Source organism: Bactrocera neohumeralis, chromosome 5 (assembly GCF_024586455.1).
Source record: "Bactrocera neohumeralis isolate Rockhampton chromosome 5, APGP_CSIRO_Bneo_wtdbg2-racon-allhic-juicebox.fasta_v2, whole genome shotgun sequence".
Taxonomy (NCBI): Eukaryota; Metazoa; Arthropoda; class Insecta; order Diptera; family Tephritidae; genus Bactrocera; species Bactrocera neohumeralis.
Genome location: NC_065922.1, coordinates 10,666,262 through 10,690,853, shown reverse-complemented (window position 1 = coordinate 10,690,853; position 24,592 = coordinate 10,666,262). Strand labels below are relative to the sequence as shown.

Genomic DNA, 24,592 nt, shown 5'->3' with positions numbered 1-24,592 from the left:
TAAATATTCGTCAATAAAGTTTTCAGCAAAGCAAATATTACATAATTTAGTAATGGCGATTACTTAAAAGATGTACTTTTATTTATATACGCATGTATGTGTATCTAAATTTGTATTAATCCAGACCAGTGTACACTTTTATTTTATTTATAGTTTGCTTATATTGAATTTCAACTTTTTCTCCATTTTTGCGGCAAAAATTCTTACAATAAGAAGCGCGACAATAAGCGCAACCAGAAGAAGCCAAATAATCGAATATGCAAAGTGACTTGCGGTCTTTAAACTCTTCGCTAAGCACAAGTTTAATGCAAATATTTACATTATCAATATGGTATTTTCAGATAAAGTGCATATAAACAGTATTTAAAATGCATATTCATGCTTGCACACATGTTATATACATTATTTATGTGTATGTGTTTATATGCAGGCTTTGCTTTACGTATGTACCTGTATATATAAGTTTTTTTACACATGAGTTGCGGCGTAAGTTACAAGTAAATGTTTCCCTACTTTTGTAATTAATACTTTTACTTAATGAGGTGAATAATATCAATTTCTATTAAAATGTGAAAGACGTTTTTGCGCGTGTGCGTTTGTCAAAGCTGCAATATAAATTTATTGATAAATACAAGTATGTACATATGTATGTATGCGCTTGCAGAAAATAAATCTCACTTGGCTTATTCACTTTAGGCTGAGCATTGATGTTTTTAATTTTTTTTTAGTGTTTTGTAATACTAAAATTTGTAAATTTATATGTGCTACGTATTATCAAAATCAAATACGAAATATAATTTTGCTTAAAACTTATGAGAAATTAATCAAAAAACAAAGGAGTAAGTTTTAATAAGCAAATGCATACATATATAGACAAATGTGATATATATTTAGTAATAGCGTAGATATCAGCGCATTTGTAATAGGATACACTCGTCTGACACACCTGACTTATAATGTAAATGTATGTAAACTATAAATATGTGTAAACCATTTGATGTAAATAGGTTTTAATCAAATGTAAGTGTCTCTTTGGCGCTGTAAATCAGCGTTTTAATGCTGCGACTTTAGTGCAGTTGATAAAATAGCGGTGAATAGAACAAAAGTGCGGTTGTTACATCGAAATCAAAGAAAAGGACTTAAAAATTAAAATTAATCAACGCTAAGCGCTTACTGAATTTACAACAAATACAACATGTCTAAGGTAAATACATTTTCAATGTTTTTTTTAAGTGTCGGTAGTACATATGTGAGAACTTTATTGATGGTGGTGATAAAAGCAATGTGCAGCACGTGGCAAATAAATTTAATTCCTTAAAAATTTATTAATTAAAGCAGCTATTTGCACTTCTATAAATATTATTGCTAGCTTATAGTAAAAGATAAACAAGTGTGTTATTTTTATTTTTCATATATAAGTATGCATGTTTTTATAAAAAAAGTCTAATTTTTTCTGACTTGCCAGAATTTAGTTAAGAAGCTTAAAAGATACAGTTATGTAAATTTTTACGTTACATATGTACACACCTGTCCAAAATAATTATAGATAAGCGTATCTTTATTACGTGGTAAGGTATCTGGTAATATTTATAACTGTACTTATTAGCAAAATAACTTTTATGGATTATTTGTTTTGAGGAAAATTTAAAAAATTCTTTTTTTAGTACAAATATGAAAATAATTACGTGTAAATACATGTGAGTGCAGTTTATCATATTATTAATGAGTAGACGATATAAAAATAAAAAAATAAAAATACAAAAACAAAAATAACTAAAAATACATAAAATACTACACAAAAACACAAAACTATTTATAATATATACTAAAACAATATATGTTTTTTTTTAATTTAAACAAAAAAAAATATTTTGAGCAAAAAAATTTAAATTAATAATATGCACTAACATTTGTTATTTTAGAAAGGAGAGACTACTCGAAAAACCGCAAAACATATTCTGAAATTAAATGCAAAAGAAAAACGTGAATTCTTGAATTCATTTGATCGCATATTCTCCGATGTAGATGGTAAGAATTGAAATTTGTCAGTAACTTATGATTTTTATAAGAACCAGAGCATTCGCTGAAACCGAAAATCAACACAATTTCTTTGTCACGCGTTAAAAAAAGTAGAAAACTTGCAAATGAAAATGTCAAAATTGCTTACATTAAAAAAACTAACGTTATTTGTCAATATATATTTCAAATTCGCTTTATAATAATAATTTCCATTTCAACTTGTTTAACTGTATTTGTGCCCTGCTACTGTAATTGTATCAAAAGAGGAATAATCACCCGTTATTTTAACTTATTATATCAGTTTCTGTGACTTAAATCAGTTGTTTGTTCGATTCACCATTCATCAATTTATTTCAGAAAAAATTGTGTGAATTTTCGAGATAAGCTGATAAGCCACAATTTTACAGATTACATCTTTTGGGCTGTAAACTAGTGTAATTTAATCACTTACAATTCCCCCTCATCCATAGGTGTAGTTTGGGCGCGTGATGAGTACATTCCACGTGCTGCGGAAGGGTTCAAAGCACTCGCGGACGCCGGTAAAAAATTCAGTTTCGTAACCAATAACGGCGTGCGAACCATAAGTGAATATGCACAACGTTTCAAAGAGCTTGGCATCGAATTTAATGCGGTTCGTCAACGACTAACATCTATTTTAGATATTTTTATGCTATTCTATATATTTTTTAGAGCGAATTCGTGTATCCCGCCAAGAGTGTTGTGCAATATCTCGATAGTATTCACTTCAAAGGGCTCATCTACGTTATGGCAACCGACAATTTCAAGAACAGTCTACGCGAGGCGGGCTATGAATTCATTTTTGGTGTAAGCGCCCGCTTGTATAAAGAGAAACTTATTTTTTGTTTTACTTAAGCAATATTTTCCCTCTATACCAGCCTTTGAAAATCATTAAGGAAACTTACAGCGAGTTAGCCAATCATATCTTCAGCGACGAGCCTGTGCGCGCCGTTATACTTGATGTTGACTTCAATATGTCCTCGTTGAATCTCATACGCGCACACCTTTTCCTGCGTCACCCGGATTGCATACTGATTTTGGGCGCCAGCGACAAATTTTTACCATTCGCCAAGGGCGTGGATATCATAGGGCCCTGTTCGTTTGCGCAAATCATCGCCGATTCCAGTAAGAAGCGTCTCATTACGTTAGGCAAGCCGGGCAAGGAATTGGCGGAGATGATGTTGAAGAGTTTTGGTATAAAGGAGAGGAAGCGCGTGCTTATGATTGGCGATATGTTGGAGCAGGATGTTGGCTTTGGCTCGCAATGCGGCTTCCAGACGCTGCTTGTGCTGAGCGGTGGTTGTAATTTAGAGAAAATGCTAGCGGAAACTGATCCAGTTCATATACCAGATTACTATGCTGACAGTATGGGGGATTTCATTGAATTTTTGAAGGATTTGAAGAAGGCGGAAGTGGGAGAAGTTTTTTGTTATAAACAGTAGGGTGGATTTAAAAAGTTTATATTATATAAAAAAGTTATTTTAATTATGAGAACCGCCCTAATGAATACTAATGAATTATCAGTTAAGTTAATTAAGTTAATAGTGAGCATTTGAGCTTTTGAATTTTCGCCAGAATAAGGTAACCCTCACTATAGTGAGAAACATCACTGTAGTGAGGTTGGTGACTTTTGTGAGGGCATGAAAATAGGGCTGTTAGAATTGTTATGAAACTCAAATATACTTTTCAATTTTATTGCATTTTCATATTATAAAAGAAGTTGGTTTCAAGAAGCTTGTGTTTTATTTATCACCTTTGCAGAAATTTTACTAAAATATTATACAATAAAAACAAGCTACATAAACATATATATATATATATTCATACATGTGAAGCTATGAAAGAAATCCATTCAAATCGGCCAAGCGTTCGCTAACATAATCCGGGGTGTCGGTCTCAGTTAGATTTGATTGCAAATCCTCTGGCGTTGTAGTGCCGGTGAGCACTAGCAGACTTTGAAAACCACACACTTTGGCGAAGGGGATGTCTGTCACAATGCTGTCACCGATAAAGAGGCAACGACTTGCATTCTTGATTTTATGCTGCTCCATTATAAAGTCCCGTAAGGCCATGCCAGGTTTGCCCAATATTAAAGCCTTACGCTGTGTAGTGTTTTCGAGCATCGATATAAATATGGCGGGTCCTTGAAAATATAGTGTTATATTTACATATGTATTTATTTGCGGCAAAAGAAGGCAACTTGATAACTGAAACTTTAGTACGATAGTATTTTATAACCTCAAAAACTGCTTTCTTAACAACTCTTGCTGACTTCAGCGAGTGTAGTAGCCATAAAACGGCAGGGAATTTTATTAAAGACATTTCTCTTTCTACTTATAAAAGCTTTAAATATTTAAAATTTATATCCGACTATTGTAATCAATCTACAATATTTCTTTCTGGATCTAATATTCTAAGGAATCTCAAGCCGGACCCAGTATTCCACGAGCACCTCACTTCAATCTCCAAGATTTAAACAAAAACTTTGACAAATCTCTTCATTTGAATAATATTCTCTCAGAATATACCACCCATCTAACCCGGTTTTGTAAACTCAAACTTCTGTGAACCTTAATATGTAAGTTCTTTTATGATATGATTAGTAGACGTCAGCTGAAACTTTCCTTTCTGAATCTTCTAAACTTTCCTAATATTTCTCAACTCAGCGCGCATTTTGCAAAGTCAAATCATCAATTTTCGTATAGTAGTTCTCTAAAATCAATATTACAGTATGGTCTAAAAATAAACCTTCGCAATTTCGTTTAAAATATTTGCGAAGCCCTTACCTATAATATCCTTTCCGTCGACCGTGCTGAGTGTTTCACCAGCTCCGCCAATAAATAGGCAATCTGGATTCTTTCTCAAATAGCCATGGGCCCGTATCAACTTCGATATTGTCAAATTGAAGTCCATATCAATAATAACTGCCTTAACGGGGTCATCGCTGTTTATGAGCGCATGAAAATCGTTGAAATTATCTGCGTAACCGACGAGCTGGAAAAGTAAAGAGCACTTACTACACATATTTACCGAGACGTCGCATACAAATTGCTCACCTCTTCCACCACATTGAAGCCAGCCTCACGGAGCAGCGACTTAAACGCTTCCGAAGTGAGACAGAAGATGAGACCGTCAAATTGTATGGACTTCAAATAATCGCAAATTGTCTGCGCTGGATGCATAATCTCATGCTGTGCGGGCGGTCCGAGAAAGAAAGACAAAATATGAATTTCTTTAATTGATGCCGGCGCTTTGGCGAACACATTGTCACTTTACCTTCTTCACCTCGATGCCGAACCTTTCAAATTTTTTCAATTGCATATCAATGGGTGTTACGCTATTGTTTGTGACATAGATGACTTCTTTGCCCTGCCGTTTGAGATAATCAATAGCTTCTGATGTGCCGGGCAACAGATCGCCGCGTAGTGAGTGCCATATGACGCCTATTGATTAAAGCAGATTATCGGAATAATCCATTAGGGTGTCAAAAACGATGTCCATATAGTAAAGGGTGTTTAAAGGTGGCTTTCGAAATATGTGTTTTATGTTCATGACTTACCATCGCAATCGCAAAGGATAACGTCGAAGGAATCGAAAAAGTCTTGCTTCTGCTTGAGCGTCAGTTCCTTGACGTACTTGATGGCATTTGGATTTTGTGGATATTCCAACTCTGATATTAGCTCGGAACTCGATTTCTTAAAGAAGGGGTGTAGTTAGTTAAAATGTTTTCAGTGATGCCTTCAAATAAAAATATATTAGAAGATTTACATAAGAAAGTATCGTATTTCTTAATTGACAGAATTGGAGCAACTTCGAAATGCAGAACAATAAAAATCTTGCGCCTTTTTCTGAGAAGATGGTGGGTCTTAGACCCAGTTGCCAGAATCTCGGCAAATACTGCTTAGGAAACTACTTATCTAAAGCAGATTGGAGCGCACAAGAATTGGAAAAATTTTATATTTTAAGGAATCTTTTTCCGAACTTCTTGAGTAATCATAACTTTTTTAGTGAACTTTTTGACCAGGAAGATCTGAATGGCTTATCTTTTATGCTTGCACGTAATACTTTGAGGATTTTAAACAAGATTTGCTTTCATGAAGTTTCCTTTCTTTATTTATACTGATAGCTTTACTACATGTTTAAGGACTCTCGCTTAGTAAACGCCTACGTCCACTTCCCATATAAAATTCCGTTAGATCCTCACTTTAAATTGGGTTAGGTTTAGTGAAGAGGCCGGCCCTTATATTTTCACATTCCAGAAACTCACTAATTCTGAAAGAACTTTTGTTTGCACACTAAGCAGTATATTTGTTTCTCGGAATCCTTCTAAAAATCGTTCGAAGGATTTTACTTGCACTCACGTACTCCCAGCTTTCTGGACCCAGCTCATACCTCACTGTTAACTTTATGCTCCATTGCGCTTCGACACGAGTGCTCCGAACTCAATATCTGGGAATTTCTTCAAGTGGAAAGTAAAAATCGCTGAACTGAGACGCTGAACGCTTTTGAGATAAAATGCGCTAAATTATTCACACGAGCACGACCCGACGATAACTGATCTTTCTTATATGAAAGGTGATAAATAGTTACTGATTGAACCGCGCTGCACCGAGCAAAAAAAAAAACAGGTTCTTATCTTTCTTGAAATTAGTATTAGGGGTATTAGGGCTAGTATTTGAGTATGTCGCAATGAAATATGTTTATGGATTATTTAGTAAACCTTTTTTACGAGGCTTGTTTTATGGATTTGACTAAGTCAGATGAGCCATGTGTCCATAAAATCCATGTCTTTTTGGGTTTATCAGTCATTCATATTCAATAATGTAAAACTATATATGTACATATGTATATTGGAATTTGCAGCTTTGCAGGGAATAATCAAATTTGGTATTGCGACATTCAGGTATATGAAAAAAACACTCACCAGCTCATCAGCTTTTGTCATCGTCCATTCCACGATAGACGAAATTGTCCACGACTTCGAAGTTATGACTATCAACAGTGCCGTGGGACCCAGCTGGAATTATTTTCTCCAAGAGTAAATTGATGAAGTCGCACGAAAGGGAGTTGCCGTATCTGAATCCTCATTTGGTATCGAGCGGCTCAGAGAGGTTCTTCCCGATCCTGTCGGAGCATTTGATATTGCTCAACGTCAGTTTACACAACTGTATTAGTTTTGCGGAGATACCAAATTCAAACATAGCGGCATAAAGGGAGCTCTTTTCCATGCTGCCCGCGTCGATACCCTTTTCACTGGTCTTTTTCAAGATTTGGCGCAAGGTGAATATCTGGTCAACTGTTGATTTTCAGGGCTTGAAGCCACACTATTAAGGTCCAATCAGTTTTTTGAAGGTGGGTTTCAGCCTTTCACACAGTACGCTTAAAAGAATCTTATATGCGATGTTAAGGAGGCTTTTGTTTTCCTTTTTGTGGATTGGGCAAAGCACACTTAAAATCCAATCGTTGGGAATGCTTTCGTCCGATCATATTCTAAAGAGAAGCTGATGCATGCTCTTGGCCTCCGTATTTGAATAGTTCGGCCGGCAATCCATCGGCCCCCTCCGCTTTGTTGTTCTTCAGACGGGTAATTGCTATTCGGTCTTCTACATGATCGGACAATGGTACGTCTACTCCATCGTGATCGATTGGGGAATCGGGTTCGCATCTCCTGATGTTATACCTTCACTGCCATTCAGCATGCTGGAGAAGTGTTCCCTCCATAATTTTAGTATGCTCTGGGCATCGGTTACTAGATCACCCCTGGGGATCCAAAAAGAGTATGGTCTTGAAACCTTCTGTTAACCGCCGCATTTTTTCGTAGAATTTTCGAGCATTATCCCTATTGGCCAGCATGTCAAGCTCTTCATACTCACGCACTTCGGCCTCTCTCTTTTTCTGTCTGCAAATGAGGCAACTCTTGGTATCTATGCCATCCCACAACGTCTTGTGGTCTATTGTAACGTTGCGAGGTAGGCAGTTTATATCAAAATTCGTTCGATCTCAGCCATTTAATTCATGATATTTTAGCCCAAAAATGTAATTTCAGTGTATTTTAATATAAAAATAAATATTTAATTATGAGAACTTACGAGTTATCAGTTATGCTCTAGAAATGTTATGAAGCTCATATATACATTTCAATTTTATTGCATTTTCATATTATAAAACAAGTTGGTTTCAAGAAGCTTGTGTTTTATTTATCACCTTTGCAGAAATTTTACTAAAATATTATACAATAAAAACAAGTTACATAAACACATATATATATACTCATACATGTGAAACTATGAAAGAAATCCATTCAAATCGGCCAAGCGTTCGCTAACATAATCCGGCGTGTCGGTCTCAGTTAGCTTTGATTGCAAATCCTGTGGCGTTGTAGAGCCGGTGAGCACCAGCAGACTTTGAAAACCACACACTTTGGCGAAGCGGATGTCTGCCACAATGCTATCACCGATAAAGAGGCAACGTCTAGCGTTCTTGATTTTAAGCTTCTCCATTATAAAATCCCGTAAGGCCACGCCAGGTTTGCCAAATATTAAAGCCTTACGCTGTGTAGTGTTTTCGAGCACCGATAAAATTGTGCCGGCTCCTTGAAAATAATGTAATATTTAAATATTTATTTGCTAGAAAAGAAGGCAACTTGACATCTAAAAGTTTAGTACGATAGTTTTTTATAACCTCAAAAAATGCTTTCTTAAAACTTTTGCAAACTTAAGAAAGTTTAGCAGCCATAAAACGGCAGCTGAGCACGCCTTTTGCAAAGCTAAGCTCGAAAATAATATTCTAATGTCGTTTCATATTATATAATTTCCAAATTCGTCAATTTTGGAAAAATAGTTCTCTAAAACCGATATTAAGGTATAGTCTAAAAGTAAACTTTAGTCTACAATATTTGCGAAAACTCTACCTAAAATCTCATTTCCGCCGACCGTAAATATAGTTTCAGCTGCGCCGCCAATAAATAGGCAATCTGGATTCTTTCTCAAATAGCCATGGGCCCGCATCAACCTCGATCCCGTCAAATTGAAGTCCGCATCAGTAATAACTGCCTTAACGGGGTCATCGCTGTTTATGACTGCAAGCAAATCGTCTAAAGTTTCTACGTAACCGACGAGCTAAAAAAGTAAAGCGCACTTACTAAACATATTTACCAAGACGTTGCATACAAATTGCTCACCTCTTCCACCACATTGAAGCCAGCCTCACGGAGCAGCGACTTAAACGCTTCCGAAGTGAGGCAGAAGATGAGACCATCAAATTGTATGGACTTCAAGTGATCGCAAATTGTCTGCGCTGGATGCACAATCTCATGCTGTGCGGGCGGTCCGAGAAAGAAATACATAATATGAATTTCTTTAATTGATGCCGGCGCTTTGGCGAACACATTGTTACTTTACCTTCTTCACCTCGATACCGAACCTTTCAAATTTTTTCAATTGCATATCAATGGGTGTTATGCTATTGTTTGTGACATAGATGACTTCTTTGCCCTGCCGTTTGAGATAATCAATAGCTTCTGATGTGCCGGGCAACAGATCGCCGCGTAGTGAGTGCCATATGACGCCTATTGATCAAAGCAGATTATCGGAATAATCCATTAGGGTGTCACAAACGATGTACATATAGTAAAGGGTGTTTAAAAGTGGCTTTTATTTATTTATATCATATTTCGGTTTTATGTTCATGACTTACCATCGCAATCGGAAAGGATAACGTCGAAGGAATCGAAAAAGTCTTGCTTCTGCTTGAGCGTCAATTCATTGAGGTACTTGATGGCATTTGGATTTTGTGGATATTCCAACTCTGATATTGGCTCGGAACTCGATTTCTTAAAGAAGGGGAGTAGTTAGTTAAAATGTTTTCAGAGATGTCTTCAAATAAAAATATATTAGAAGATTTACATAAGAAAGTATCGTATTTCTTAATTGACAGAATTGGAGCAACTTCGAAATGCAGAACAATAAAAATCTTTCGCCTTTTTCTGAGAAGATGGTGGGTCTTAGACCCAGTTGCCAGAATCTCGGCAAATACTGCTTAGGAAACTACTTATCTAAAGCAGATTGGAGCGCACAAGAATTGGAAAAATTTTATATTTTAAGGAATCTTTTTCCGAACTTCTTGAGTAATCATAACTTTTTTAGTGAACTTTTTGACCACGCAGATTTGAATGGCTTATCTTTTCTGCTTGCACATAATATTTCGAGGATTTTAAACAAGATTTGCTTTCGTGAAGCTTTCTTTATTTGTACTGATAGCTTTACTACATGTTTAAGGACTCTCGCTTAGTAAACACCTACGTCCACTTCCCATATAAAATTCCATTAGATCTCTTACTTTGAGTTGGGTAAGGTTTGGTTATGAGGCCGGCCTCCTGCAGGGATCTCAATTGGACAACGACAAGAACGTCGTTCCATTGTGGTATCTGGAACTCCTACATAATAAATCATAAGACCCTTACATATCCGTGATGTAGAGCAGATTCGTCTCCGCGCGGTTCATCTTGGATAACACTAAATAACCTACGGTTACACGATCTTTAATCTATCACGTGTCTCTCACTTTACAATATAGAAATCGAACTTCAACGAAAATATCGGAATAATACTTTGCGTTCACCTAGAAAAGGTTGAAATCGAACTATATCTTTTCAAGCTCTTAGACTTAATAGTTCAGTGCCTGACTTTGTACCGAAAATATTAGCTGAACTTTAAGATATCCTAATGAAATCAAGTTCAATGAAGTGTCTGATGCTTTTGGCTGAGAATGCAGTGACGGGGTAACGTTTGAAGGCTGATTCATCGATTTGTGGTGACTATTCAAAAATATCCGGGAGTGGTGTGGAAGAACCGCACATTTTCCTCATATGAATCCGTAGAACTGTAGCAACAAACTAGCTTTATTATGAACTATAAGGCTGTGTGTCTCTTAGGGTGCGTAACTGAAGGTAGTCGGTGAATTCTCTTGACTTAAGAAAAGTGACGACGATTCCCAGCAAGATTTACGGTAGTTTACACTCACTACATTTTCACATTTGAGAAATTCACTTATCCTGAAAGAACTTTTGTTTGCACACCAAGCAGGATATTTGTTTCTCGGAATCCTTTTAAAAATCGTTCGAAACATTTCAATTGCACACACGAAATCCCAGCTATCCTGCAGCAAGCTCGTACCTTACTGTTAACTTTATGCTCCATTGCGCTTCGACACGAGTGCTCCGAACTCAATTTTTGGGAATTTCTTCAAGTGGAAAGTAAAAACCGCTGCACTGAGACCCTGAACGCTTTTGAGATAAAATGCGCTAAATTATTCACACGAGCACGACCCGACGATAACTGATCTTTCTTATATGAAAGCTGATAAATAGTTACTGATTGAACCGCGCTGCACCATGCTTATCGAGCCCTCAATAGAACTCAGGTTCTTATCTTTCTTGAAATTAGTATTAGGGGTATTAGGGCTAGTATTTGAGTATGTCGCAATGATATAGTATGTTTATGGAGTATTTGAGTAAACCTTTTTTACGAGGCTTGTATTATTTTCTTGACTAAGTCAGATGAGTTACGACCACAATATGTGCGGGATGGAATAGATACCGAGAGTTGAAGAGGGAAGCGAGACGCATTTGCAGACAGAAAAAGAAAGAGGCTGAAATGCGTGAGTATGAAGAGCTTGACAAGCTGGCGGACAGGGGTACTGCTCGAAAATTCTACGAAAAGATGCGGTGGTTAACAGAAGGTTTCAAGACCAGAGCATACTCTTGTAGAATCCCAAAGGTGATCTAGTGATCAATGCCCAAAGCATACTAAAATTATGGAGGGAGCACTTCTTCAGCGTGCTGAATAGCAGTGAACGCACAACGCCAGGAGAAGGCGAACCTGATTCCCCAATCGATGAAGATGGAGCATACTTTCCATTGCCCGACCATGAAGAAGTTCGATAGCAATTACCCGCCTGAAGAACAACAAAATGGCGGGGGCCGATGGATTGCCGGCCGAGCTATTCAAATAAGGCGGCGAAGAACTGATAAGGAGCATGCATCAGTTTCTTTGTAAAATATGATCGGACGAAAGCATGCTTAACAATTGGAATTTAAGTGTGCTCTGCCCAATCCACAAAAAGGGAGACACCACAATCTGCGCCAACTACCTTGGGATAAGCCTCCTCAAGATCGTGCATAAGGTTCTATCGAGCGTATTGTGTGAAAGATGAAAGCCCGCCGTCAACAAACTGATTGAATCTCAGCAGCGTGGCTTGAGACCTGGCAAATCAACAACCGATCGGATACTCGTCATGCGCCAGATCTTGGAAAAGACCCGTGAAATAAGAATCGACACACACCACCTCTTCGTCGATTTCAAAGCTGCTTTCGACAGCACGAAAAGGAGCTGCCCTTGTGCCGCGATGTCTGAATTTGGAAGTCCCGCAAAACTAATACAGCTGTATAAACTGACGTTGAGCAACACCAAAAGCTCTGTCAGGATCGGGAAGGGCCTCGATACCAATTAAGGTACCTGAGGACAAGGCGACTCCCTATCGTGCGACTTCTTCAATCTGCTGCTTGAGAAAATAATTCGAGCTGCAGAACTTAATCGAGCAGGTACAATCTTTATAAGAGTGTGCAGCTGCTGGCGTATGCCGATGTTGACAGTCATAACTTTGAAGTTGTAGATAATTTTGTCTACTTAGGAACCAGTGTAAACACCACCAACAATGTCAGCCTGGAAATCCAACGCAGGATAACTCTTGCCAGCAGGTGCTACTTCGGACTAAGCAGGCAATTGAGAAGTAAAGACCTCTGTCGACGAACAAAAACCAAACTCTACAAGTCACTCATTATTCCCGTCCTGCTGTATGGTGCAGAGGCTTGGACGATGACAACAACTGATGAGTCGACGTTGCGAGTTTTCGACAGAGAGGTTCTGCGAAAGATTTACGTTCCTTTGCGCGTTTGCCACGGCGGAGAAGGACCTGGCTTCGCTTGGAATATCCAATTGGCGCCACGTAGCGAAAAGAAGAAACGGCTGGCGCGCTGTTGTTAACTCGGCTATAATCGCGTAAGCGGTGTCTACGCCACTAAAGAAAAAGAATAAGTCAGATGAGAGCAATTTGTCCATAAAAATTTGTATGTTACGGTTTTCAGGTCTTACATTTGTCCACGTGTTTTTGGGTTAACCAGTCATTCATAATATCACTTCATTTGGTTACACCCCGCGTGGTTGATTGTTAGGCTATTGTGTTTAGAATATTTCATTCCGAATCCTTTTCAGAGCATAAAATACAGATTTAAAAAGCTGTATTGAACTAATCGTTACAATTCTTTAAAAACCTTCAAAATAGGCTCCTTCTGCGTCGATGCAGCGCTGCCATCGCGATTTCCAAGCATTGAAGGCGTCACAGAAGGCATTCTCCGGAATAGCCTTGAGACCCGAGGTGCATGCTGCTTGGATCCCCTATGTCATCTCAAAATGCTTGTCTTTTAACGGTGTTTGTCTCGGGATCATACTCATACTCGGGATTGTCACCTGGTATTATGTTATTCAAAAATTGGAGATAACTTTCACACATGTTCAAATTTTCTTGGCACATTTCCACTCGCCGCAATTTCTGGTCGTCAGTGAGCAGTTTTGGGACCATCTCCGCGCACACTTTCCGCATGTTCAAGTGCTCCGTCATAATGTCATGAACCACAGATTTTGAACATCTGGGCAATTAAACGAATATTTAGTCGATGATCTGAGTTCAAAACTTTGGGCACACGAGTCACATTGTCGGTTTTTGTCGAATTCGCGGGTCTCTTCATCAACGACATCTTCCCGGTCCTCCAAAAAGGTCTGGTGCCACCGAATCACACCACTTCTTGCTAAAGCAACATCTGGGTAAGCCTGCTTGATCATATCAAACGTCTTTGTCGCAGATTTACCGAGTTTCACACGGAATTTAATCACGTACCTCTGCTCTAACGAACGCTGCATTTTCAGTTTGCACCACTCACAGAGACACGTCGCGCGGAAATGTTTGTCCTGACTCTCCTAGTGCTCGGAAACAACTGACTAGCTGCTCGATCGTTAGCCCTCTACCGAATCCAGTCGGAGCGCGCACGCTCTGAAGTACAGTCGCAGCGAAAGATAATCAGTCCTATTACTTTCCTGCTCCTAAATTGTGTCAAAAGAGGAATAATCACCCGTTATTTTAACTTATTATATCAGTTTCTGCGACTTAAATCAGTTGTTTGTGCGATTCACCACTCTTCAATTTATTTCAGAAAAAATTGTGTGAATTTTCGAGATAAGCTGATAAGCCACCATTTTACAGACTATACCTTTTGGGCCGTAAACTAGTGTAATAGTTCGTGTATCCCGCCAAGTGTGTTGTGCAATATCTCGATAGTATTCACTTCAAAGGGCTCATCTACGTTATGGCAACCGACAACTTCAAGAACAGTCTACGTTTGGAGGGCTATGAATTCATATTAGGTGTAGGTTAGGTAAGGTTAATCTGGTAGGCCAATAAACCACCCATAGACCAGTTTGGTTCTTTGCGATACCAGATGGAGTTCACTTGCTAAGTCCAAGAGGACTAGTCCTCGCTTGGCCCGAATTTTAACAGACTCTGCGGCCTCACTGTCGATATTTCCTTCAGTGTATCAAACTGTGGGTACCGCAAATGCTTACAGCGTAGACTTGCCAATGCTGGGCAATTGTACAAGAGATGCTACATTGTTTTCCTGTTGCCCTGCTCTAAACATATCCCGCAGTCTTCTCGACCTGTGAGCCCCGTTCTGCAGACGTGTTCCACAATCACTTCTATCGATGTATTTGTGTATTTGCCATCTGAATATTTGCACATGACTTTTGCAGTTTTGCACCCAGATAGCTCCTTCCATCGTGTGCTGATTTTCTTTGCCATGCTTCTGTCGAGATCGTCGTATTGATAATGTATGGGTTTCCCAATGTTTATCACGTTTTCGGATGACAGCCCTACTGTCCACTGCTGCCCTGCTTTCCAAAACACTTCTGGACACTTCGTATGGGATACGAGATTACTGCCTACGTAGATGTTGACTCTGGAATTGACTACAGTTGCAGCTGCAGGCCAGCTCCGCTGCTTTCAAAGCAAACATCTCAGCTTGAAATATACTGCAGTGGTCCGGCAACAGGTTTCCTTATGCCTAACTCTGGACAGTATATTCCCCCAACAACTCTATAGTCCATTTTCGAGCCATCTGTATACAAGTACATAGATGTTTAGAGTGTTGCGCGTAGCTAACATACCTTTGCGCCAGCAATTTTTTTCTATGTTTACTTTGAATCTTCTTTCCCAGTTGAAAAGTGGGGTCATGTAGTTGGTGTTTGCTCAACCGCCATTACCCACCGAGTTATGCCCGAAGGTTCTATATGTAAATTTTGCTGCGCAGTTTTCAGCGAAGATGTCTATAGGTGGTAGGTTTGGTGTCAGTTCAAGAGCCGCCGTTCGAGTTGTTCTTAAAGCTCCCGTTATGCACAGCGCAGCGACCCTCTGAACCATTTTTATTGGTTTCCGGTAGCTGGATTTCCGTACGCCTGTCTACCATACTACTACACTATAGAGTGGAGTAGAATTGGTAAAACTATAGCTGTGTAGCACCAGTGCATGAGAGAGGGAGAGAGCCCCCAGGTTGTACCGAACTTTTGCCTACACGCATATAGACCATTGCTAGCTTTTCTCGCTCTTTCCTCCACGTGATTCCACAACAGTTTGCTGTTCGAGACAACCTAAGGTATTTGGTGCGGTCCTTAAGAGAGAGTTGTGTCCTCTTTATAGATCGAAACCTCCATAGATGAATTTTATGCTTTCTAGTAAACGCACCTTGAGGAGTACCTCATACAGACTTCCTTGGTCATTTTAGCGTCGTTCCATTCTGCTTTTATCCGTCTAGAGGTCAAAGGGCTCTTGATCCAGCGTTGTATAGCAGAGTCAACACCTATTGACTGGATACTGTTCAGAATAGATTCGGTAGAGATTTTGTTGAACGCTCCAGGAATGCTCCAAGATAGTAACCTTATATTCAAGAGCTCAAAAAGTTATCAGTTATGCTCTAGAAATGTTATGAAACTCAAACATATTTTTAAAATTTATTGCGTTTTCATATTATAAAACAAGTTGGTTTCAAGAAGCTTGTGTTTTATTTATCGCATTTTACTAAAATATTACATAATAAAAACAAGTTATATAAACAAATATATATTATATATATGTATATACTCGTACATGTAAAACTATGAAAGAAATCCATTCAAATCGGCCAAGCGTTCGCTAACATAATCCGGCGTGTCTGTCTCAGTTAGCTTTGATTGCAAATCCTCTGTCGTTGTAGTGCCGGTAAGCACCAGCAGAGTTTGAAAACCACACACTTTGGCGAAGCGGATGTCTGTCACAATGCTGTCACCGATAAAGAGGCAACGACTTGCATTCTTGATTTTATGCTGCTCCATTATAAAGTCGCGTAAGGCCACGCCAGGTTTGCCCAATATTAAAGCCTTACGTTGTGTAGTGTTTTCGAGCACCGATATATATGGACCGGGTCCTTGAAAATAGTGAAATATTTATGTATTTATTTGCGACAAAAGAAGGAAATTTAATAGCTGAAACTTTTTTTTTAACTTAAGGGGGGGAGATACCTTTAGAATTTTCAAAAAAAATTAAAAAAATGTTCGCTCTAGTCAATTAAAAAACTATTCAAATATATAGTCTCGAAGTTTCATTGGTTTACTCCGAATATTTTTGAAGAAATAGGCCCCAGAACCACTGCACTTCAAGCAGTGGCTGTATAGTACCAAAACTTTGAGGCTCGTTTCCTCGAAACTAACTTTTTTTATCCGGCCGTCAAAATTGCGAGCGATTTATTTAACCGTTTTATTTTAACTAAAGCGTATTTTATAGACGATTTTCTACTCAAGTGCGTGATAGAGCGCTTTTCCGAGAAAAATGGCATTTTGACAGATGTTTAAATATTTTGATGTCAAAAATCATACACGTTTTACAAAATTCAGTCCTATATCTCCAATTTTTCGAAAACAATGCACTTGATAGAAGCTTCCTGATTAAAAAATTTAATTTTTTTTTCAGATAAAAAGCCTAGTCAGGAAGTTGAGGGCGGCAAAAAATGTCAATCAATGGGATCGTTGATATTTCTGCCATTTTTTTATACAAAGAAAGTAGTTCAATAATACCTCTTAATATGTATGCAAACAAATCGCATGTGATCTGCTTTCATTCTCTCATAACAAAAGTGAAAAAATTAAATTTTTTGACAGTACTAGAGGTGTAGTATCCTTCCCATTAAGAGAAGTGTAGTCTCTCTATTTATAAAAGCTTTAGGTATATAGTATTTACATATATCCGACTATTCTAATCAATCTACAAATTTCTTTTCGTATCTAATACCCTAAAGAATCTCAAGCCGGACCCAGTATTCCACGAATACTTCACTTCAATCTCCGAGATTTAAATAACAACTTTGGCAGGTCTTTTCATTTGAATAATGTTCGGTCAGAATATACTACTCATCCAACCTAATTGTTGTAAACTGCAAATTTTGGGAATCTCACCTACTTGTGTCATGTATGTAGTATGTGCTTTTATGATATAATTAGTAGACGTCAGCTGAACCAAACAAATTCGGATTCTTTTCATAATTTTTATCGACAAAACTTTCCTAATAGTTCTCAACTCAGCGCGCCTGTTACAAAGCTAAGCTCAAAAAGAATATTGTACTTTCGTTTCATATTATAACCCACGAAGTCACCAATTTCCGAATAATAGTTCTCTAAAATCGATATTACAATATGGTCTAAAAGTAAACAAAATTATTTGGTAGTGAACGAGTTAAGACGAAATATCTCCTGTCATCGAACAAACAGTCGTCGTACGTCGTCGACTAAGTAGGCAATTGAGAAATAAAGTCCTCTCTCGACGAACAAAGACCAAACTCTATAAGTCACTCATTATTCTCGTCTTGCTGTATGGTACAGAGGCATGGACTATGACAACGGCGAATCACCCGTTCGATGGAACGATGAGCTGTATGAGTTAAACGACGACATTGTCATAGTTCAACGAATTAAGAGACAGCGGCTACATTGGAGCATACTCTTGAAGAACCCCCAAAGGTGATCTAGTGACCGATGCCCAGAGCATACTTAAATTATGGAGGGAACACTTCTCCAGCCTGCTGAATGGCAGTGAACGCACAACGCCAGGAGAAGGCGAACCCGATTCCCCAATCGATGACGATGGAGCAGACGTTCCATTCCCCGACCATGAAGAAGTTCGAATAGCAATTACCCGCCTGAAGAACAACAAAGCGGCAGGCGCCGATGGATTGCCGAGCTTTACAAACACGGCGGCGAAGAACTGATAAGAAGCATGCACCAGCTTCTTTGTAAAATATGGTCGGACGAAATCATGCACAACGATTGGAATTTAAGTGTGCTATGCCCAATCCATAAAAAAAATCCACAATCTGCGCCAACTACCGTGGGATTAGCCTTCTCAACATCGCATATAAGGTTCTATCGAGCGTATTGTGTGAAAGATTAAAGCCCACCGTCAACAAAATGATTGGACCTTATCAGTGTGGCTTCAGACCTGGAAAATCAACAACCGACCAGATATTCACCATGCGCCGTGAAAGAAGAATCGACACACACCACCTCTTCGTCGATTTCAAAGCTGCTTTCGACAGCACGAAAAGGAGCTGCCTTTGTGCCGCGATGTCTGAATTTGGTATCCCCGCAAAACTAATTTGGCTGTGTAAACTGACGTTGAGTAACATCAAATGCTCCGTCAGGATCGGGAAAGACCTCTCCGAGCCGTTCGATACCAAACGAGGTTTCAGACAAGGCGACTCCCTATCGTGCGACTTCTTCAACCTGCTTCTGGAGAAAATAGTTCGAGCTGCAGAGCTAAACAGAGAAGGTACCATCTTCTATAAGAGTGTACAGCTGCTGGCGTATGCCGACAATATTGATATCATCGGCCTCAACACCCGCGCCGTTAGTTCTGCTTTCTCCAGGCTGGACAAGGAAGCACAGAAAACGGGTCTGGCAGTGAACGAGGGCAAAACGAAATATCTCCTGTCATCAAACAAACAGTCGTCGCACTCGCGACTTGGCTCTCATGTCACTGTTGACAGTCATAACTTTGAAGTTGTAGATAATTTCGTCTATCTTGGAACCAGCGTAAACACCACCAACAATGTCAGCCTGGAAATCCAACGCAGGATTGCTCTTGCCAACAGGTGCTACTTCGGACTGAGTAGGCAATTGAAAAGTAAAGTCCTCTCTCGACGAACAAAAGCTAAACTCTATAAGTCGCTCATAATTCCCGTCCTGCTATATGGTGCAGAGGCTTGGGCGATGACAGCAACCGATGAGTTGACGTTACGAGTTTTTGAGAGAAAAATTCTGCGAAAGATTTATGGTCCTTCACGCATTGGCCACGGCGAATATCGCATTCGATGGAACGATGAGCTTTGACGACATTGACATAATTCAGCGAATTAAAAGACAGCGGCTACGCTGGCTAGGTCATGTTATCTGGATGGATGAAAACACTCCAGCTCTGAAAGTATTCGAAGCAATACCCGCCGGGGGAAGCAGAGGAAGAGGAAGACCTCCACTCCGTTGGAAGGACCAAGTGGAGAAGGCTTCGCAATCCAATTGGCGCCACGTAGCGAAAAGAAGAAACGACAGGCGCGCTGTTGTTAACTCGGCTATAATCGCGTAAGCGGTGTTTACGCCAATTAAGAAAAAGAAGAAGAGGCTACATTGGCTAAATCATGTCATCCGAATGGATGAAAACGCTCCAGCTCTGAAAGTATTTGACGCAGTACCCGCCGGGGGAAGTAGAGGAAGACGAAGACATTCACTCCGTTGGAGAGATCAGGTAGAGGAGGACCTGGCTGCACTTGGTATCTCGAATTGGCAAATTGCGAAAAGAATAAATGTCAACCCAAATATATAAGAAGACGAATTTCGCCTTGAATATTTGGGAAATACCTACCTATAACATCCTTTCCGCCGACTGTGATAAGTGTATCAGCGGCGCCGCCAATAAATAGGCACTCCGGATTGTTTTTCAAATATCCATGGGAGCGCATCAACTTCGATGCCGTCAAATTGAAATCCACATCAATAATAACTGCCTTAACGGGGTCATCGCTGTTTATGACCGCACGCAAATCGTCTAAAGTTTCTACGTAACCGACGAGCTGAAAAAGTAAAGCGCACTTACTATACATATTTATCGCGAATTCGCATAATTGCTCACCTCTTCCACCACATTGAAGCCAGCCTCACGGAGCAGCGACTTAAACGCTTCCGAAGTGAGGCAGAAGATGAGACCGTCAAATTGTATGGACTTCAAGTGATCGCAAATTGTCTGCGCTGGATGCACAATCTCATGCTGTGCGGGCGGTCCGAGAAAGAAAGACAAAATACGAATTTCCATAATTGATGCCGGCGCTTTGGCGAACACATTGTCACATTACCTTCTTCACCTCGATACCGAACCTTTCAAATTTTTTCAATTGCATATCAATGGGTATTATGCTATTGTTTGTGACATAGATGACTTCTTTGCCCTGCCGTTTGAGATAATCGATCGCTTCCGGTGAACCAGGCAAGAGCTCATGTAGTGTCTGCCATATGACGCCTATTGATCAAAGCAGATTATCGGAATAATCCATTAGGGTGTCAGAAACGATGTACATATAGTAAAGGGTGTTTAAGGGTGGTTCTCGAAATATGTATTTTATGTTCATGACTTACCATCGCAATCGCAAAGTATTACATCGAAGGAATCGAAAAAGTCTTGCTTCTGCTTGAGCGTCAATTCATTGAGATACTTGATGGCATTTGGATTTGGTGGATATTCCAACTCTGATATTAGCTCGGAACTCGATTTCTTAAAGAAGGGGTGTAGTTAGTTAAAATGTTTTCAGTGATGTCTTCAAATAAAAACATATTAGAAGATTTAATAAGAAAGTATCGTATTTCTTAATTGACAGAGTTGGAGCAAATTCGAAATACAGAACAATAAAAATCTTGCGCCTTTTTCTGAAAAGATGGTGGGTCTTAGACCCAGTTACCAGAATCTCGGCAAATACTGCTAAGAAAACTACTTATCTAAAGCAGATTGCAGCTCACAAGCAATGGAAAACTTTTAGTTTTTAAGGAACCTTCTTCCTAACTTCTGGAGTAATCATAACTTTTTAGTGCATTTTTTTTTTAGAAGGTCGTTAATGACTAGGATCCATAGAAGAGGAGAAAGAAAGCCACCCTTTTTTCTGCTTGCACATAATATTTTCAGGATCTTAAACAAGATTTTCTTCGTGGCCTCCTTCTTTTACGCCCAATTCCTGTACTTTACGTTTAAGACAGTTTGCTTCCAAAACGCCTACGTCCACTTCCAATGTAAACTTCCACTAGATCTCTCACTTTAAGTTAGGTTAAGTTTGGTTAAAAGGCCGACCCCAACAGAAATCTCACTTGGACAGTTTAGAACGTCGGTGCGTTGTGGTACCTAAACCTCCTATATAATAGATCATAAAACCCTTGCATATCCGTGATGTTGAGCAGATTCGTCTCCGCGCGGTTCATCTTGAATAACACTAAATGACCTGCGGCCTTACATCTAATACGGATCTCTCACTTTACAATTTAGAAATCAAGCTTCAATGAAAATACCGGAATAAAATTTTGCGTTCCCCTAGAAATGGTTGAAATCGAACTATATCCTTTCAAGTTCTTAGACTTAGTATTTCAGTGCCTGACTTTATACCGAAAATATAAGCTAAACTGTAAGATATCTTAATGAAATCACGTGCATATCTTTTCCTAACTTCATTCTTCTTGATGAGTTGTCTGATGCTTTCTGCTGAGGGTGAACGACCACAAAAAAAAACTTTCCTTTACTTCTTAATGTTGTTTTTATCGACTTTAGAATAAGGAAAAAGTTACGAATTTAGTCTGCTAGGTTATGAAACCCAAAAAATCGATGCAGTGACAGGGAAACGTTTGAATGCTGATTCATCGATTTGTGGTGACTATTCACAAATACCCGGGAGTGGTGTGGAAGAACCACACAGTTTCTATGAATCCGTAGAACTGTAGCAAAAACTAGTTTCATTATGAACTCTAAGGCTGTGTGTCTCTTAGGGTACGTAACTGGAGGTAGTCGGTGAATACTCTTGACTCTAGAAAAGTGACGACGATTCCCAGCAAGGTTTACGGTAGTTTACACTCACTACATTTTCACATTTGAGAAATTCACTAATCCTGAAAGAACTTTTGTTTGCACACCAAGCAGTATATTTGTTTCTCGGAATCCTTCTAAAAATCGTTCGAAACATTTCACTTGCACACACGAACTCCCAGCTATCCTGCAGCGAGCTCATACCTCACTGTTAACTTTATGCTCCATTGCGCTTCGACACGAGTGCTCCGAACTCGATAACTGGGAATCTCTTCAAGTGAAAAGTAAAAACTGCTGCGCTGCGACACTGAACGCTTTTGAGTTAAAATGCGCTAAATTATTCAGCTGGCTTCACACGGGCACGACCCGACGTTAACTGATCTTTCTTATAATGAAAGCTGATAAAATGTAACTGATTCAACCGCGCTGCATCGGGCTTGTCGGGGGAGTACTCATTACCCATTGAAATCCACAGCTACCTACTATATGCTACTCATATATTTATGTACATATGTATAAGTATATAAGTAAGTATATAAGCGTTGTTGACATTGCTTGCATTTATTCATACCTATCGTAAGCCATTAGCGACAGCTTTTCCGCGTTGAGTCGCCTCGATTAAGACAATTGCTGGAAGACATTGAAGAGTATCTGTGCGATGGCATACAATTCAATTTAGGCATGACGTGCGCCCAAGTGCTCTCCGCCAAGCTGACTTAACTGCTGAGGGAGCGGTGTGAATGTTGGCGCGTTGCTGCTCTGCAAGACTCTGTCGCAAGCGATGATATGCCTATATTATGTTTACAAATATTACAAAATATTATTGTCGACTACGAGCGTCGCAAAATATGTCCGAGTGTTTTGAAGGGCAATTCACATTTTGTGGCCTTAGAGTGAATAGTTCTTTACAAGACCAATTAAATGACGTGGATCAACTATTATCCACCGACTCGTGTCTATTAGTATCATCGAAATCACACTACGAGAAAAAAACAAACGCTTCGTGTTCTACTGTATCTTCTACCGCGCCTTAACTTTTTTCAAATGTTTCAACCATCCAGTACGTTTTTAGAGCTTAATGAACAGTACAATACCATAAGTTTTGGACAAAATCTATTTGAAGTGATTTCAACAAAAACTTTGACGGCACTATAATCGTTGCCCCACATCTTTCTCAAAGCAATCTGCTCTCAATACAGATCAGCAATCTCGCTAAAAAATCTTCGATAAAAATTCTATCCTGTAAGTTACTGCAAAGCTTAAGCTCTGATAGTTTTATACATCCGACTTCTTCCAGGCTTAAATGCTTGTGTCGGAGCCATCTTTCAATGATTCCACTGTAGACATGTAATACCTCTAAGGTCCTAAAATTACAGGTATAAACGTCAATATCTTTTTAATTACAATATCAACCACGAGTGCCCACTGTAGCAAATGAAAATTGTTTGTGGGATTCTTGAGTAAACCTGTTATACCAATTTTGTGTTATTGTCTTGACTAAGTCCATGAAAATTTGTAAGTTACGGTTATCGGGTCTTACATTTGTCCACGTGTTTTTGGGTTTATCAATCATTCATAATATCACTTTATTTGGTTACACGTTCCGTAGTTGATTTCTAGGCTATCTTGTTTCGAATATTTTATTCCGAATCCTTTTCACAGCATAAAATATTCCAGCATTATTTTTTTTTTTGCTGCAGTGACCTTACTTAGTCGCATTCGTACCATCTTTGTAGACCCGTTCTTAAATCGGAATTTGTCAGTTAGCAAAAAATATAATACAGACATGAAAAATCTGGCCATTTCAATAACGAATAATCGAATCAATGGCTCGTGATGTTCAGCTACAAAATAGATGTATTCGAGGTGATATTTGGTATTTGGATTTATATTTTTTAGGATCTGCTGGAGAACAGTGGAAGGAGATCACTGCTTTTCTTATTAATAATCGGAGACGATTAAAGGAACCTATGATTTAAGAAAAGTTGGTACTGAGAAAGGGTGGAACTGCTACAAAGCCATCCCTATCTTTTAAATAACGGCATTCTTTCACATGTTACATAAAATTATACGAAGTTAAGTCATGTTTTAAGCGACCATATGTGTATGCCCCGCTGGTTCATAAAGGGTAACTTGGTGAAGAGATCAGAATGAAGAGAAATATGTATTTCCGAGTAAAAAATTTAAAATGTATATACTTGTCTCTCGATAAAACTTTGGCCCGAAGTAAAAAGTTTACATGAAATTAGGAAAAAAAAACAAATTTGGTATTGTGACATACAGGGATACGATAAAAATTTGTTCGAAAAGTGGAAGC

At 38.9% G+C, this 24,592-nt stretch overlaps 2 protein-coding genes across 6 annotated transcripts; one reads left to right on the top strand and one right to left on the bottom strand.

Moving 5' to 3' along the window:
• The first annotated feature begins 1,186 nt into the window (after positions 1–1,186).
• LOC126759091 (chronophin) lies at positions 1,187–3,770 on the top strand. The gene is made up of 5 exons (XM_050473694.1): positions 1,187–1,204; positions 1,923–2,028; positions 2,490–2,650; positions 2,710–2,844; positions 2,916–3,770. Exons 1-5 carry the CDS (start codon positions 1,196–1,198, stop codon positions 3,477–3,479), a joined length of 975 nt encoding a protein of 324 aa, XP_050329651.1. The 5' UTR covers positions 1,187–1,195; the 3' UTR covers positions 3,480–3,770.
• Positions 3,762–22,722, bottom strand: LOC126759090 (uncharacterized). 5 transcript variants are annotated; one of them, XM_050473693.1, is made up of 7 exons: positions 22,480–22,697; positions 20,850–20,985; positions 20,570–20,733; positions 20,350–20,484; positions 20,083–20,290; positions 16,538–16,603; positions 8,213–8,563 (listed from the first exon to the last, which is right to left on the bottom strand). In XM_050473693.1, exons 1-7 carry the CDS (start codon positions 22,501–22,503, stop codon positions 8,322–8,324), a joined length of 975 nt encoding a protein of 324 aa, XP_050329650.1. In that variant the 5' UTR covers positions 22,504–22,697; the 3' UTR covers positions 8,213–8,321. The 5 variants fall into 5 exon arrangements, with proteins under 5 accessions (XP_050329648.1, XP_050329647.1, XP_050329650.1 ...); XM_050473691.1 differs by lacking the exons at positions 8,213–8,563; positions 16,538–16,603; positions 20,083–20,290; ... (1 more) ...; positions 20,570–20,733; positions 20,850–20,985 and adding exons at positions 3,762–4,180; positions 4,824–5,031; positions 5,094–5,228; positions 5,314–5,480; positions 5,597–5,732 and having other exon boundaries at positions 22,480–22,719; XM_050473690.1 differs by lacking the exons at positions 8,213–8,563; positions 16,538–16,603; positions 20,083–20,290; ... (2 more) ...; positions 20,850–20,985; positions 22,480–22,697 and adding exons at positions 3,762–4,180; positions 4,824–5,031; positions 5,094–5,228; ... (1 more) ...; positions 5,597–5,732; positions 6,430–6,609.
• Between the last annotated feature and the right edge of the window lie 1,870 nt (positions 22,723–24,592).